Genomic DNA, 16,691 nt, shown 5'->3' on the forward strand with positions numbered 1-16,691 from the left:
TCCCTCCCCCTAACGTGGGTAACAAGGCCTCGTCGATCACTATTGGGGGTAAGCTAGGGAAGGGGATGCCCCCGGGTCCAATACTCAGCTCGACACGGGACCTCAGGCTATCTCAGGGGCAAGGTGCCCATGGGTTCTGGAGAGAAGGCACCGGGGCAGATCGGCACACCAGACTGAGCTATAGTAGGCCCAGATGACTAGAAGAGGAGGCGTTCACCAGTGGATGAGGCACAACATGGAAACCCTCCCAAAGTAGCCCGAACAGGGAAGCAGCCCGTGGATCCCTGGGTGGAACTGATGGAGAACGACACCGTGTTGGACCCCAAGCTACTCGGGTTTGGTGTCGTTGGAGTCGTCCCAAGAGGGACATTTCCCGCGTGAAGAAGTTGTCTGACATCGACTTCACGGATCAGATCTACGTTTGGATGAGCGACATAAGTATTTCCTGCCTCTCTTTCTTTGTGTTCACTTGACGTTTCGAGTACTTATTACTCTGTTGGGTCCTTGAACAATTTTGCTTTTGAGGTTGAGGCTACTCAATGATTTGAGAATATGGTCGTTGGTCGTGTTAAAGCTGACGACGAGTTGAAGCGTCTCCGTGGGGAGCTCCAAATGGCCACCGGTCAACTGGAGAATGAGAAGAAAAAGGCCCAATCTGAGGAGCAAAGGGTGCGAGATATCGAGGAGAGAGCTGGCGAGCTGGAGCATGAAGTCGCTAAGCAGCTCAGGACCAACAATGGCCTGGTTAAGCAGAAGGACGTGCTTCAAAGCGAGCTAGCCGAGGTTTAGGAGGCCAGCAAAAAGAAGGAAGCTAAATTTTCAGCTCGGTAATCCGAGCTGAAAAGGATGCATTAGGCTAAGCTGGCGTCGAACAATGAGATCGCTACTGAGAGGTGGCTGAACTCTGAAGTTGGTCAGAAATGGTTAGTTGACATCAACGTTGCTTCATTCTAGGTCGGCTTGGAAGACGCTATTCAATTCATCTTGGGCAAGACACCAAACTATGATTTGTTAGAACATGAGCAGCATGCTCCTGCCCTGGCTCCTTCAATGCAGCTCATCGGTCAGGCTGAGGTCGGTGAAGAGGTGACTCAAGCCGACCCTAAAGCAGCCAAATGAACCACCTCTCTCCCTTTTGATCCAACCCCCCAATCTCTGCAATACTGATGTTTTCTTCTGTTTTTCCTTCTGTTTCCCCTTGCGGGGCTGATGTAATTTTTCTTTCTTTCTCTTTTTTTTTTTAAATGTAAATGTCTCCTTTGGGAGTAGTGTACTTTTGGGGATTTCTTCCTTCCTCTATTAATGGAAAATACTTTTTCTTCATTCATTGTGCTTCTTCCATTCCCCTGTAAGCGTAGTTCCATTATGTAGTTGAGCTTGGATTGATCTTATTCATCTTAATATTCTGAAGTGTTACGCCTAGACTTTGACCATAATGATGCCGAGCTGAAGCTCAGACTTAATGCCTTAGACGTTCTAAGGTTTGGTCTTGGTAGTGCCGAGCTAGAGCTCGGTCTTAGACGTTGCCAGGTTGAGGCTCCGTCTTAATGTCTTAGATGTTAAGGTCTTGGAGATGCCAAACTGGGGTTTGGTCTTGGATGGTGCCGAGCTAGAGCTCGGTCTTAGACGTTGCCGAGCTGAGGCTCAGCCTTAATGCCTTAGTGTTAAGGTCTTGGAGATGCCAAACTGGAGTTTGGTCTTATATGGTGCCGAGTTGGAACTCGGTCTTAGACGTTACCGAGCTGAGGCTCGACCTTAATGCCTTAGATATTATGGTCTTGGGAGTGCCAAACTGGGGTTTAGTCTTGGTAGTACCGAGCTGAAGCTAGGTCTTAGATGTTACCGAGCTGAGGCTCGGTCTTGGTGCCTTAGATGTTAAGGTCTTGGGGGTGTCAAACTGGGGTTTGGTCTTAGTAGTGCCGAGCTAAACCTTGATCTTAGACGTTGCCGAGCTGAGGCTCGGTCTTAGACATTGTCGAGATGAGACTCGATCTTAATGTCTTAGATGTTAAGGTCTTGGGGGTACCAAACTGGAGCTCGATCTTAGATGTTGTCGAGCTGAGGCTCGGTCTTAAATGTTGCTGAGCTGAGGCTCAGTCTTAAATGAGTTGGATATTTAAGAGAAGCTTCTTAGTTTAATGATATGTGGCATGCACTTGTGACAAATACATTGCTTCGAAATAGAGTCCAATATGCTCCATAAATGAAATTAAATAATTGAAGTATAAAAACTAAGGTACTGAGAATGCACGATCTATGAGACAAACACCCAGTCGTGCGGGACTTCAATATGATCCACTAGTAAATTTTTTTGAGATTTTTAACATTCCATTCTCCTGGTATAGTTGTACCCCCTGAGTCTGCAAGTTGTAAGTACCGAGGCGAACCACTTTGGAGACTATATAAGGGCCTTCCCAGTTCACTCTTAGCTTGGCCTCACTTCTCGGGTCCGTTGCAGCTACTTTTCTAATGACCAAGTCGCCTACTAGGAATCCTCGTGGCCGAACCTTTTGGTTGTGATACTGCCGTACATTTTTCTTGTAGGTTTCATTTTGCACTAGAGCTTCTTTTCGAACTTCGTCTATGAAGTCGATGTTTGCTTGGAGCTCTGCCTCGTTCTATGATGCTTCAAACGCTGTTGATTGGAACGAAGCTTGGGTCACCTCTACAGGGGTTAAGGCTTCAGTCCCATATGCCAATCAGAACGGTTTATAGGGGTCCGAGCTGAGGTACGATATGCCTAAAGTACACTGAGTAGCTGGTCGGCCCAGTTCTTCTTCTCCCGATCTAGCCTCTTCTTTATTCCATCCAGAAGTATGTGGTTGGCCTTTTCTGCCTGGTCGTTCGATTGTGGGTGTGCTACAACAGTGTTTCAAAAATTAATGTTAAAGTTACTGCAGAAAAGCCTGAATTTTTTATTGTCGAATTATCAACCATTGTCTGTGACCAGTATCTTTAGGACGTCGTAGCGGCATATGACATCGTCCCTTACGAACTTTTCTTCTGCCTACTCAATGATCTTGGCTAGGGGACACGCTTCCACTCATTTAGTGAAGTAATCAATAGCGACAATCAAAAACTGAATACCGCCCTTGCCTTTCTTGAACTGTCCTAGGATATCCATTCCCCACATCGCGAATAGGATCGGGAAAATTATGGAGCTAAGTTCTGTAGCAGGGACGTGTGGTATTAGGGTGTGTACTTGACATTTAAAGCATCGCTGAAAGAACTTCGTTGCATCTGGTTGCATTTTTTACCAGTAGAATCCTAGACACAACACCTTGTAGGCCAGTGCCCTTCCCCCCTTGTGTCCCACACAAATTCCTTCATGGACCTCGTGGAGTGTCTCTTCAGCTCGGTTTGGCGGTAAGCACTTTAGTAGGGGCTAAGATATTGCCCTTTTGTACAGTACTCCACCTTGGAGGGTGTATTTGGCTGCTCTCCTTTTAACTGCTCATGCTTCTATCTGATCTCCTGGGAGATGTCCATCTTATAAATAGTCTATAATGGGGTCCATCCAGCTCGGCTCGATTGGCTGTATATTGTTGCACATCACTTCTTACTCATAGGTAGGTTTGTCTAGTACTTCAAAGTATACCGAGCTTGTGTAGTCCCCGAGTTCTGTTGTAGCTAGTTTGGAGAGGGCATCTGCTACTGCATTTTCTTCTCGAAACTTATACCATTATGAACGTGTTGAAGCTGGACATCAGACGACGTGCTTCTTTTAGGTATTTGGCCATTCACTCTTCTTTGGCCTCATATTGCCTATTGACTTGGTTCACAATTAGTTGTGAGTCACTATGTGAGACTAGGTCATCTACCATTACAGCTTTTGTCAGTTTGATTCCTGCTATCAGGGCATCATATTCTATTTCATTATTTGTTGTGAGGAATGCAAATCTGTGGGCTTACTGTATCGTGAATTCCTCAGGCCTCCGCATCACAAGTCCTACGCCACTCCTTGTTTTGGTGCTGGATCCATCAACAAAGAGTTTCCACTTTCAGTTCGGCTCGGCCTCCGCCACTGCTTCTTCTTCAGTATGTGTATATTTTACCAAGAAATCAGCCAATGTCTGGTCCTTGATTGAGCTTCTTGGTCGGAATTCAATGTTATGCTCACTTAACTCGACAACCCAGCTCACCATACGCCCTGTTATGCTAGGGTTGTGAAGTGACTTCCTTAGTGGCTGATCAGTCAGTACAACTATGGTGTGTGCTTGGAAGTAAGGCCTCAACTTCCTGGCTGCCACGACCAATGCTAATGTAAACTTCTCAATTCTCGGGTATCGTATTTCTGCTTCTAGGAGCACATGACTCACATAGTAGATGGGCCTTTGGGTCTTTCCCTCTTCTCTTATGAGAACTATGCTAACGGTTACCGTGGAAGTAGTGAGGAAAAGCTATAGCACCTCTCCGAGCTCTGGCCGGCTCAGCAAAGGGGGCATGGTCAGGCAGGCTTTGATTTCCTCAAAAGTCACTTCGCATTTCTCCATCCAATGAAATTGATGTTGACCTTTTCCTCCTTTTAGTAGCTTGAAGAAGGGAAGACACTTGTCTCTAACTCGGGACAGAAACCTGTTCAGTGTGGCCAGGCACCCTATTAGCTTCTGAACTTCACGAATGTTTCTTGGCGGGCGTATTTCTTGAATGGCCCTGATTTTGGAGGGGTTTGCCTCTATTACCCTTTGTGATGCTAGGAAGCCCAAGAATTTCCGAAAGGTTATTCCAAATGCACACTTGGTAGGATTTAGTCTCATCTGGTTCTGCTGTAGGACATCGAAGGCTACCTTCAGATCTTGCATATGATTAGTGCATTTCACACTCTTGACTAGTATATCATCAACGTAAACTTCCATGTTTCTTCTGTTCTGACTTTGAAACATTATATTCACCATCCTCTGGTAAGTGGCTCCAACATTCTTGAGGCCAAAGGGCATTGCAGTGTAGTAATAGTTGCCTTGAGTGGCGAGGAATACAGTTTTCTTCTCATCTTCCACCTTTATCTTTATCTGGTTATAGCCAGAATATGCTTCCATGAAGGTCAGCATTTCGTGGCCTACAGTCGAGACTATAAGGGAGTCAATCCTGGGCAAAGGAGAGCAGTCCTTAGGATAGGCCTTGTTTAGGTCGGTTTAGTCTACACAGATCCTCTACTTTCTGTTAGACTTCGAAACCATGACCACATTGGCTAGCCAGGTCGGGTATTTTACTTCCCTCACAAACCCTGTGGCTAGGAGTTTGTCAACCTCCTCGTTGATGATGGTGTTCCCCTCAGTCGTGAAGTTCCTGCGTTTCTGTTGGACAGGCTTGAAGCTAGGGTTAACAGCCAGAGTGTGCTCAACTACAGCCCTGGAGATGCCTGGTATATCAAAAGCCTTCCACGCAAAAATATCAAAGTTTTCACCAAGGAAGTTCAAAATTTCGTTGTGGCGTTGGGAGCTCAGTAATGCTCTGAGCTAAACAGTCTTTGATGGCTCAATCTCAGTAATTGGGAGAGTGAGTAGCTATTCAATTGGCTCGGCTCAGTTCAAGAGGCTTTCATCTCGGCAATTGACGATTTCTACCATACATGCTAGGCTAGAATATAGTTTCTTGACAAACTTTATGAAGTTGGCATAGCACTCCCGGGATTCCTTTTGGCTAGACTTGCATTCCTCGACTCCATTACTAGTGGGAAATTTGACTTTCATATGCTTAGTGGACACAATCGCTCCAAGGCCATTGAGACCAGGTCGGCCAAGGATTGCATTGTAGGGTGAGGCTATCTTGGCGACTATAAAAGAAATCATGGTAGTGGCCATATGAGCTCCCTGTTCGATGGTTACAGGTAAGTCTATAACTCCTTCTAGCTCTGCTGGTGTGCCCCAAAATCCGTACAAGGGTCCAGGGGCCGGCTTTAAGGCTCCAGTTCCAAGCCCTAGTTTTATGAAGGCTTCGTAGGATATAAGGTCAACGGAGGCTTTTGTGTCCACTAGGGCCCTATGGAAGGGGTGATTGGCCACCACTAATTGAACCACGAAGGTGTCGTTGTGAGGCCAGTTCAACTCTTCCAGGTCTCTGTCAGAGAATGTAATGGGTGGATCCGGTCTGAGGGCTTTGACAGCCTATTTCGTGATGCATATGAACCACTCGTTGGCTTTAGCTATTCTAACTGATTCCATCATGGGTCCGCCCATTATTGTCAGGATGGCTGGACCCACAGGCTGGTTATCGCATGTTTTAGCTTGGTCCGTGGTTGGTTCCTTTGGTGGCTCGATCCTATCTCGGCTCAGCTTGGCCTCGTCTCTCCTCAGCTCAGGCCAGTTCCCACCATATTTCTGCTTCAAATACTTATTAAGGTATCCTACCCTGATGAGCTCATCAATTTTTCTTTTCAGAGACTTGCAGTCTTCAGTGTTATGTCCATAGTCTCGGTGGTATCGACAGTACCGGTTGGGGTTCCGCTCCTCTGGTTTAGTCATCATTAGCCTGGGCCAGCGAAAATACTTTTGGTCTTAGATCTCTAAGAGTAGATTTTTTCATGAACGGTCAAGTTCATATCACTCGGGTTCAGCTATGTCAAGCGGTCAATCTATTCCATTTTTCTTTGGCTCGCGAGAATCATCCTTAGGCCTCAGAGGCCTTCTCTTCTCATTCTTTGACTGATCTCCCCTATCGGCTATTCCTTTAGTGGCTAGGACTTCTTCCATGTTGGCATATTGATTGCACCATCTCAACAGCTTGGGCATTGTCTCTGGCAAGTCAAGGGCCAGAGACTGGACCAGATCAGGGTGCATTACTCTGTTGCACAATGTGCTACACGTCACTCCTTCTAGTAGGTTTTTTACCTCTAGCGTCGCCTTAGTGAATCGGGCAGGGAACTCCCCGTCTCATGTTTATCACGTTTTGCATAGTTTGCTCTGCTTCATACCAGCTTGGAAACGTGTGAGGAACGCTCTCGTCCGCTCTTCATAGCTGCGGATGGACCAGGGTGGCAAGTTTGACATCCACACCAGCGTAGCTCCTTTTAATGAGGCTGCGAAAGCTCGGTAGAGAATTACATCTGATCTACGATGACCTGTCATGGCTGAGCTATAGTATAGAAGATGATCATAGGGATCTATGGTGTCATCATATGCGTTAAAGACGGGTATTACGAAATTTGGGGATAGCTTGGCATCTATCATCTCATCAGATAGTGCATCATGGACCGGCATTATCGTAATGTCGGCCGGGTGCCTTTGCCTATGCATTCCTTTTACCCTTTCAGTGAGACGCTGGATGCGGCTCTCTAGGTCATCCCTTCTTTCCTTAGCTCAGTGATCCAAGGAGCGGTGTTCCCTTTTAGCTCTTCTAGGGCTTCTTCTTCGGTCTTGGTGCCTACCAAGCCGATCCTGACGTTGCTGTAGTGCACCTCTGGCCGGCCTAGGATGCAAGCCTTGATGACCTCCCTAGGGTGGTGCTTCCTGAGCTGTCCTCTGTGAGGAGTTCTCGTGTTCCTCTCTGTGCGGACACACGCCTCTAGTGAGCCTTTTAGGCAAGTGCTGGTGTCCTCCTACCCTAGGTGGGGATCTATGGGCATCACATGTCTCTGGACTTCGATTATGTGCGGAACGATGAGCCCTCCCATTCTGGGCAGAAAGGGTTCCTTGTCGGTGTCTCTCAGTGGAAGATGAGGGTGGTACCTGACGAACTGTGCGTGATGTTCTGACCGATCCCCTCCTGGCTGTTGATTGAGGGGTGACACTGTTGTCAAGTGATTCATCATGGGGTCGTTTGTCCGAAGCCTGCCTAGGCGGCTAAGCTGACCTAGTGCGGGGCACAGGGAGTGCCAAGCCGAACTGACATATGAAGTCCCGTACTAGTGTGTTTGTTGCTAACACCTGCAGTTGCAGGCTCTGCATCTGCTCTTCCATATTCGGGTGAATCACTCGAGATGACAAGACCTAGCGAGATTACTGAGGGTTTTGCTCGTGCTAATCTCCCTCTCTTGGAGCAACTTCAGCGTCAGGCTAGGCTCGCTAGGCTTGCTGGGGTCTTTGTGAAGGGGTCTCCACTGGAACATTCTCTTGCTCTGCCATTGGAGGTGAATGAGGATGTTCAAACAGTAAATCACAAGTGGACCTTACTCGCGTTGTTGTAGAGGAAACGACATTCTCACTCCTTAATTGCATTGATTCAAGGTAGCTTCTTGTAACGCATTTCTCACGGACGGCGCCAATCTGATGTAGCAAAAATTGACCAGGTGAGTTTTCCTGCAGTTTCTGATGCTCCAGCCGACCTGCAGAGAAGAGAAGACGGGGAGAGCCAGGTTGACCCGACAAGAGACTTTTCAGTGCCTAAGTTAGATATTTTCACAGCAGATGCTCAAGAGAGCTTTCAGTCAAAAGAAGTGATCGATCCCCCAATAGAGGCTTACTTTGGTATTTATAAGCTACTGATGGAGTGGAGAAAGATGGAAGTCCGTGGAGAGTCCTACTGGGCGTGGAGTCCTGGGGAGGAACAACTCTCTAATGCTAGGAATATTCCAGATCCTAGGGTATACTAAGGGAATATTCCCCTCTTATCTCGGAAGTTCTAACCGTGGGAGGGGTAGATGCCTCTGATGACGTATAGTGGATAGAGTCCCGTCCTTGTGATTAGGGATTTCGTTCCTTGAATGTAGGAGTGGACGAGAGCACGTTTCTGAGAGCCTTGTTTGATGATGAACGGCCGAGGTGACAGCTCGGGTTGATGAAGGACCGAGGTGGTAGCTTGGGCTAATGAGATACCGAGGTGACAGCTTGGGTTGATGAGATGCCAAGGTGGTAGCTCGGCCTGATGAGATGCTGAGGTGACAACTCAGGCTGATGAGATGTCGAGGTGGTAGCTCGGGTTGATGAGATGCCGAGGTGGCAGCTCGGGTTGATGAGATGCCGAGGTGGCAGCTCAGGTTGATGAGATGCCAAGGTGGTAGCTCGGCCTGATGAGATGCTAAGGTGGTAGCTTTGCCTGATGAAATGCCTAGGTGGCAGCCTAGGCTGATGAGATGTCGAGGTGACAGCTTGGGCTAATGAAGGACCGAGGTGACAACTCGACTTGATGAAGGGCTGGTGTAGCAGTGCAGCATTAGTTAGGACACTCCTTGACCGTGCCGTGGTCAGGGAGATATGCCCTCATCACCACCAATCCACCATGCGATGAAAATGCTCTTTCATTTCCTCCCATTGGCTTGCATGCTTGCGTGTACCCCATGCCAATGCTTCTCAAAGTTAAAATACCTCTTCCGGATTTCACGTGTTTGTCTATAATTGAGGGCGTGACTTTTAAGTCTCCAACGACGCTTCCATTTTCATACATGCTTTTTTTTTTTTTTTTTTTTTTTTGGTAACTATTTTCATACATCCTCGGCGATATCGATGCATGACTTGATTGGAAACCATAGACTAATTTGAATCTTATAACTGAATCAGATCAAAGCAGATGGAATAATGAGGCATGAGACTCTCAAGAATCCATGAACCACGTGCCCCACAACCACCACGCATATCCGACATCCGACGGTTGTCGTCAATCAGACAAAGATGAATTTCTCTGGATTAAGCCCATAGTAATAACCTAATCTAGTAGTACAACACTACAACATCACACCTAATCATCAATTCATCACCATGGTACCTTTGTTTCTACACAATTGTAAAGCAAACCACCTGTAAACACACCCCCAAAAAGAAAGGAAATCAAGGGGCGAGAGACTCGGTCCCACCATCAGTGGAGAGCTGAGGTAGAGGGAGTCAAATGTGATGCCGGAACGATCTGATCTGAGAAAAAAAAGAATTGTGAAACTTGGCAAATCCTACATGGCGTGGTCAAAAGGCAAAGAGAAGTTTAGGTGGGACCCACCTAAGTCGTCACATAGCCATGCCGTCAAATTCGTTGACTGAGCTCCTCTCTACTCACCTCACGTGGAAGGCGCCGCACCAATCGGGAACGGTGGATTTGTGGAACAAGTCAAACCAAGTGGGGACAGTGAATGAAAATATTCCTACTATGACATATGATAATCACCAAACCCCCTTGTGGTCTCCACTGCCAGCTGTCTCACCTGACGCACCATCTGATGTCACTCAACCCCCACTCTCTCTCTCTAAAGTCCAAAGTCATATTGGTCTAATGGTCTTCGTCCGGAGCCTTTTTATTGCCGAGCCCATTGCACCGGTAAAAGACTTCAGACTCACTCTCCCTCCTCTTTCTCCGCTCACTCTCTCTCCTCCTTCCTCTGATTACTACATAGACTCAATCCTTTACATCTTATCTTATTCTCTACTTGTCTCTATACATCGTCTTCTTCGCTTCTCTTGTTTTGATTTTTATGGACAAAGGAGGGAGACTCTCCATTGATTCTGATCCAATTGGGTTCTTTGTCACTAAACCAACTCCCATCAATCCCTTCTTGAAGCCCAATTACACCATGGACGACTCTCCCAACAACCGTTTCTCTGGTATTGGATTCCCCGTCAACCTCAACTGCAGAGATGATCAAGCAGCAGCTCCGGTGCCAACCTACGATAGGCGGACCGTCGTTGATGAGATGGACTTCTTTTCCGATAGGAATCGGTCACAAGATTATGATGCTAAGGCTTCCACCGTCAATGTCAAGGAAGAGGACTCTCATGGTGCCGCCGCCCCTCGCTTCGGTTTAGATGTAAATGTGAGCATCGAAACCAATTAAAGCCCGGGACTGATGCACACGGATGAAATTCACCTATAGTAGATTCCATTTGTGTGGATTAAGCCGTACGAGAATGTTTATCATGCGAGAACCTGATCAACACTCTATTCCTAAGTTTCTCCAATTTTTTTTTTTTAAAATATTTATTGTTTTTCATTTATGATAATAATAGACTGGTCTGCACCTTGTAACTGGAAACACCGGTAGTGACCAATCGACGGTGGATGACAGAATATCTTCAAATGCAGAAGAAAATAAACTAGCCAAGAATGAGGTAAGAAGATTGAATTCTTAATTTTATTAGCTATTAAGGAGAGGGTATGCAAATACCTATAATTTTTCAAGGGTTACAGAAATAATATTGTTTGTTTCAGCTAGTAGTCTTGCAAGCGGAGCTGAATCGGATGAACGAAGAGAACCAACGACTTCGAGGGATGGTGAGTCAAGTAAGCAACAACTACAACACCTTACAGATGCATCTCTTCACACTAATGCAACAACAGCAGAAACACAAACCTGAGACCAGTCAAGAACACGAGGTTAGTATATTTGTCTTAATCCATCAACTTTGTGAAGTTTTAGCTTCAATATAACATGTAATAATGAAATTGGTAGGTGGGTTTGTTAATTTTTAGATATTAGATGGGAAACTGGAAGAGAAGAAACATGAGGGCTGTGGTGGTGGAGAAGGAGGTGGAGGAGGAGGAGGATTCATGGTGCCTGGACAACAGTTCATGGATTTGGGGCCATCAGGCATAGTTGAAACAGATGAGCCATCTCAGTCTTCGTCTGAAGGTCACAGCCATGACCGTTCTGGGTCACCGCATAACAATTTGGAGGTGGCATCTAAGGAATACAGATTGCAGAAGAACAGTGAGATTGTCCCGTTTGACCAACAAGAGAAGAGTGAGTTCGGAGAAGGAAGAAGTGTTGGTAGGGAAGATAGCCCAGACCAGGCTTCGCAGGGATGGGTACCCAACAAGGTCCCCAAATTGAATCCCTCCAAGAACGTCGATCAGTCTACAACAGAAGCTACCATGAGGAAAGCCCGCGTCTCAGTTCGTGCTCGATCAGAAGCACCCATGGTAAGCAAATTATTTCTATTCACAAAAAGTATAAGTACCTATAAGTCTCCACATCGGACTACTCACATTCGTTCTCCATTTCCTTTTCCTTTCCCCTTACAGATCACTGATGGATGCCAATGGCGAAAGTATGGGCAGAAGATGGCAAAAGGGAATCCTTGCCCTCGAGCTTACTATCGCTGCACCATGGCTGCTGGTTGCCCCGTTCGGAAGCAAGTAATGCCCTAATCATCTAGTTCATCTTATAACATTATTGAGTTAGGTGTTCTATCTACTAATCTGAATTATGGAATTGGTAACAACAGGTCCAGAGATGTGCAGAAGATAGATCGATCCTCATAACAACCTACGAGGGAACACATAACCACCCACTCCCTCCTGCAGCCATGGCAATGGCGTCGACCACATCGGCAGCCGCCTGTATGTTGCTGTCAGGGTCGATGTCGAGCGCCGATGGGTTAATGAACTCGAATTTTCTTGCGAGGACATTACTGCCATGCTCGTCTAGCATGGCCACCATCTCAGCTTCGGCACCTTTCCCAACTGTGACATTGGACTTAACCAACTCACCCAACCCTTTACAGTTCCAAAGGCCACCCACACAGTTCCATGTCCCCTTCCCTGGTGGCCCAGCAGTAGCCAACAACTTTGGTGCTGCACCGCAACATCCCCTCGCTCAGTTGTTTGGCCAAAACCTCTACAACCAATCGAAATTCTCCGGTCTTCAAGTCTCTCAGGATGTCGATCCCTCCAAGTTTGCCCATCAGCAACACTCTCAACAGCCACCTCAAGCAGCACAGCCTTCGCTTGCCGATGCAGTGAGTGCCGCCACTGCCGCCATCACGGCCGACCCAAACTTCACCGCCGCTCTAGCAGCGGCCATCTCGTCTATCATCGGTGGTGCTCACCAAAGCAATAGCAACAACAACAATGACAACAGTAACAATAATAACAACGACAGCAACAATAACACTGTTAGCGGCAACGCCCCCATCACCAACCAACAGCAATAGCAATAAACTCACCAATTCTAATTTTTCAGGGAATTGAGTTTTTTTTTTTTTTTTTTTTCCACATCTTCTGCTGCTTCAAATTTATTTTTTTTAATGTTTTCTTCAATTTTCGGTAGAAAAAGGAAAAGAAGAGATTAATTATACAGGTTTCTTGGGTGGGTTATTGGTAAAGATAAAATACAATCTCATTCTTTATGGTGATTTCAAATTGAATAATTTTGTCCAAATTAACTGTTTATGAATGGATAAGAATTGCACATTAGACTTCACCTGGTTTCATTTAATATCTGTAGCTTTCTTTTTACATATATATTTGATTTCATGAAATTAGTTTCGTGTAATTATTTTATGAAATGTTGGAAATTGATTGAAAACTATACCCTTTGTTTAATATTTTCTCGTAAAAATATCTACTTTTCCACTAAAAATTCAACAAAGATCACTTAAATTGATTATGCAAAACTGCTTGAAATATAAAGAGCTACATGTTCTTGCACTACAAGAAAACCAATAAAAATCAAACTTACACTATAGGATATAGAAAACACGAGGAAGAAATTTCTTTTCTTCCTGTTCTTCTTTATTTCTTACTTCCCAACTTTGCAGGAACAGACTTGTTAGATTGTCATCAGGCTTGCTTCTCTAATTGAAATGGAACAGAATTTTCTATATTGTTTATTAGTTTCTTCCACCATCTCATTGTTAAATCCTTTTCTGTTGTAGAGATGTGAAGGATCATGAATCAAATTATCATCTTTAGAACTAAAAAAGATGGAGTTTCGTTTAAGTTTTTGCACTGGACCTTATAACAATTTGAAAGGAGAAAAACTTAATATGCTTAACTACCTAATGCAAATTATGTTTTGGGTTTCATGTAAATTATATGATGCACTGTCAATTCACTCTAATTTAACTTTCCCATCATAGAAAAAGCATTTGCATGCACACAACATATTCCATTCAATAGAAAGTGGCTCACTGTTTTAGAGAACCAAATCCTTTAACTGATTTCCTAACTAAATCAGAGGCAAAGTTGGTCATCATCCATGCAAGAAGAAATGGTCCATGATGCTCTTTGTAGACTCAGATTTTGAATTTCAGCATGATGTCTTTTTCGTTTTTTTGTTAGCAAGCTAGTCCTTCCCTTTTTGTGCTTTGGGGTGTCAATTTTGGGCCTGGCCCAATTGAAATCTGCCTGATTAATACATGTATCTGGCTCAGGCCCGGTCCATTTATTATCAGTCGTTTTGGATGCAAAATGTAAGCTTGACGAACGCCGACTCAAACCAACACGTTTAATTAGCTCAATCGTTTAAATGTACATATATTTTGACTTTTTTTTTATAAGATATGCATAGTTTTTTTTTTTTATCAATTATTTAATATAATTAAGTGTAAAGTCTTTTCTAAATTGTTGATGATTTAAAAAATATATATTTTTCAATTAAAAATAAATAAATATATTAAAATTTCTGAAGTTTTTGACAATTAAAGTTAGTTTAAGGCAGTAATGGTACAATAGCTCATTTAAGGTCTGGTTAAAACCCAAAACCCGATCGAGCCCAACTCAATCCTCAATTACACAGTCAGAGGACATCCTACCAGGCCCGGCTAAGGCCGATCTATTGACACCCTTATATTTGTGCTGTTCGTGTTTAAGTTTCTAGCTGTGTCCAGTTGTATTATGGTTTCTTCCTTTCCTTTTCTCTCTCTCTTTTTCTTTAATATAAATGATCTTTTAGGAAAGAAAATTAATGCATTTAATTGTTTAAAATGTTAAAGACGGGCCCTTGAACTGTTTCAAAAATCAGTATCGGATCATTTAATTATTAGACACTTCAAGCGCATCAACACGCTCCTTGAATGGTCAATTTCTTATTTATTTATTTATTTATTAAAATTGAGTCCAAAACTGATACCCGAAACCAATTTTTGTTTAACCATGGATCTGACTCCCCTCATGGTTAGAGGAATCATAAACGGATCAATCACCTGTTGGAATTTAAGTATCAAATAATGATCAAATTAGTCTTTTCAAAATGGGCTTTTTGAAATTCAGTTTTTCCCTTTAAAAGTGTGTCTTTTCCTACATTTTTTTATTTTATCTTTAGCACTTGTGATATAATAATGAGCTAAGACTTCTCACAAAGTTTAGTCCCACATTGGTTAGAGATGAAAGAAAACTTAGAATATATGTAGGAATGTTTGTTAAAGATGCAAACCCTTTGGATAGGCACTCTCCCTTGTCATGTGTCCAAGGTTTTTGGGGTACTTTTGTATTACATGAAGTCACACTTGTGTATTGATCCAGAGTGCACCTACCTTAGCAATTTGAGAGTTATTTTATCTTGATTCTCATTTCTACCGGATTTTTTTTTTTCACTTTTTGTTTAAAAATAAAAAAATGAAACATACCATAAAACTCCAAAAATATCTAATTTTGCGCTAGGCGGTTGTTGTTCACATGAGCTAGCTACTTGCAACTTTGAGCCTCCTTTAATTCTCCATGTAGACTTTTAGGATCATTTAACAAACGCTCACTAAACATATCATATAGAAAAAACTGCGCCCCTAAATCTATATTGTCAAAGTATAATTGGAACCTATTTTAACGGAACTGATGCGTTAATATTGGACTGCATGCAATTAACATCAAGAGGCCAAAAGGCATTTGAATCTATATTTGATAATTGAAAGTCCAAATTAATCTTTGAATTAATTATAAACAATATGAATCAAGCCATCTATCATAATAATATGAATTTAATCCAGGTTTTCAACTATTTATTTACATCTCTAATTGTTGAACAGTCGATAGGATGATCCTAACTGAAGTTGTTAGTCAAAGCTGGCATGTGCCAATGGTTAGCACCTTAGGTTGTTGTGGTCAACTCTTGGGTTTAAATCCCATCATCACCATTCTTCTTCTTTTACATTCTCTGATCACTATGCTCTAAAAAATTAAAAATTAAAAATAAAAAATTAATAATAATAATAGTAATAAGCTTTCTTTCACCTAGTGGTGATACTAGGATTGCACACTCGTGCCATCCATTAATTTCCACCCTATTGTACATAATCAAAAATGCCCTTTCCCCTGCTAATCAAAGGCTGAAATCTCCATGGTTAGGAGATTAGTCTTAAAAAAAAGTTAATTGTGGATCTACAGCTTACAAAAAAAAAAAAAAAATTGCATAAGAAACTCGGGCTTGAAAAAAAAATATATATATTAGCTTGTGAAACTGGGGCTGCAACTTGTGGGCTAATTGAACTAGAACCCACCTTAGTAACTGGGTCAATCCAAGCCTAGCCTACCTTAAAATGCTAATTCAAAGTTTTTGAACCTTAAAAGACACTTAAAGGAAAAAAAAAACACAATATTACCACCTTATGGTACTTCTTTATTTTTATATTTTTCCTTTTACCACCTCTTATATTGGTTCAAATTTATTTTCTTATGGGTTTCTTCGTTTTCAATGGCAAAAGAAAATGAGAGATTAATTATATAGGTTATTTTGAGTTGATGGGAATGTTAAATTTAAATTTCATTATTTCTTATCATTTCAAATTGAATAATTTTGTCAAAATTAACTAATTATTTTTTATTATTTCAGGCAGATCACGGTATAGTATTGCTGCAATGTCGAAGGTGGAAAGGCTGACTTAATTTTTGTTTGAATTAATTTCTGGTTAGATTCAACTGTGTTTATATTTTACTCACTTCTTTTGGCCAAAAAATTGATTATGAATACACAAGAAATATTGCAATATATTTGACTTTATTGATTAGATAAGTTTAGTCTGCTCTTTGTGGCATGTACCAAATTAAGAGAGAAAAAAATGCAGTAAAAGATGGAGAGAAGAGATTCTTAGAATCATATATTCTTGATTCTTTTTCTTTCT

General features: G+C 43.1%; 1 protein-coding gene across 1 annotated transcript; it reads left to right on the plus strand.

Annotated features, from left to right (window-relative positions):
* The first annotated feature begins 10,179 nt into the window (after positions 1-10,179).
* On the plus strand, positions 10,180-13,001 carry LOC122059451 (probable WRKY transcription factor 31). Its single transcript, XM_042622240.1, has 6 exons — positions 10,180-10,669; positions 10,863-10,964; positions 11,065-11,229; positions 11,326-11,775; positions 11,878-11,991; positions 12,081-13,001. The coding sequence occupies exons 1-6, from the start codon at positions 10,331-10,333 to the stop codon at positions 12,786-12,788; spliced, it is 1,878 nt and encodes a 625-aa protein (XP_042478174.1). The 5' UTR covers positions 10,180-10,330; the 3' UTR covers positions 12,789-13,001.
* Positions 13,002-16,691: the final 3,690 nt, after the last annotated feature.

The sequence above is a fragment of the Macadamia integrifolia genome, chromosome 13, assembly GCF_013358625.1.
Source record: "Macadamia integrifolia cultivar HAES 741 chromosome 13, SCU_Mint_v3, whole genome shotgun sequence".
Taxonomy (NCBI): Eukaryota; Viridiplantae; Streptophyta; class Magnoliopsida; order Proteales; family Proteaceae; genus Macadamia; species Macadamia integrifolia.

What these genes read in the sequence shown, in the direction of transcription:
- LOC122059451 (XM_042622240.1), top strand. Translation starts at nt 10,331, where the DNA reads ATGGACAAAGGAGGGAGACTCTCCATTGATTCTGATCCAATTGGGTTC. An exon ending in GCTTCGGTTTAGATGTAAAT is followed by an intron (nt 10,670 to 10,862) that starts GTGAGCATCGAA and finishes TGATAATAATAG; the next exon opens with ACTGGTCTGCACCTTGTAAC. An exon ending in AGACCAGTCAAGAACACGAG is followed by an intron (nt 11,230 to 11,325) that starts GTTAGTATATTT and finishes GTTAATTTTTAG; the next exon opens with ATATTAGATGGGAAACTGGA.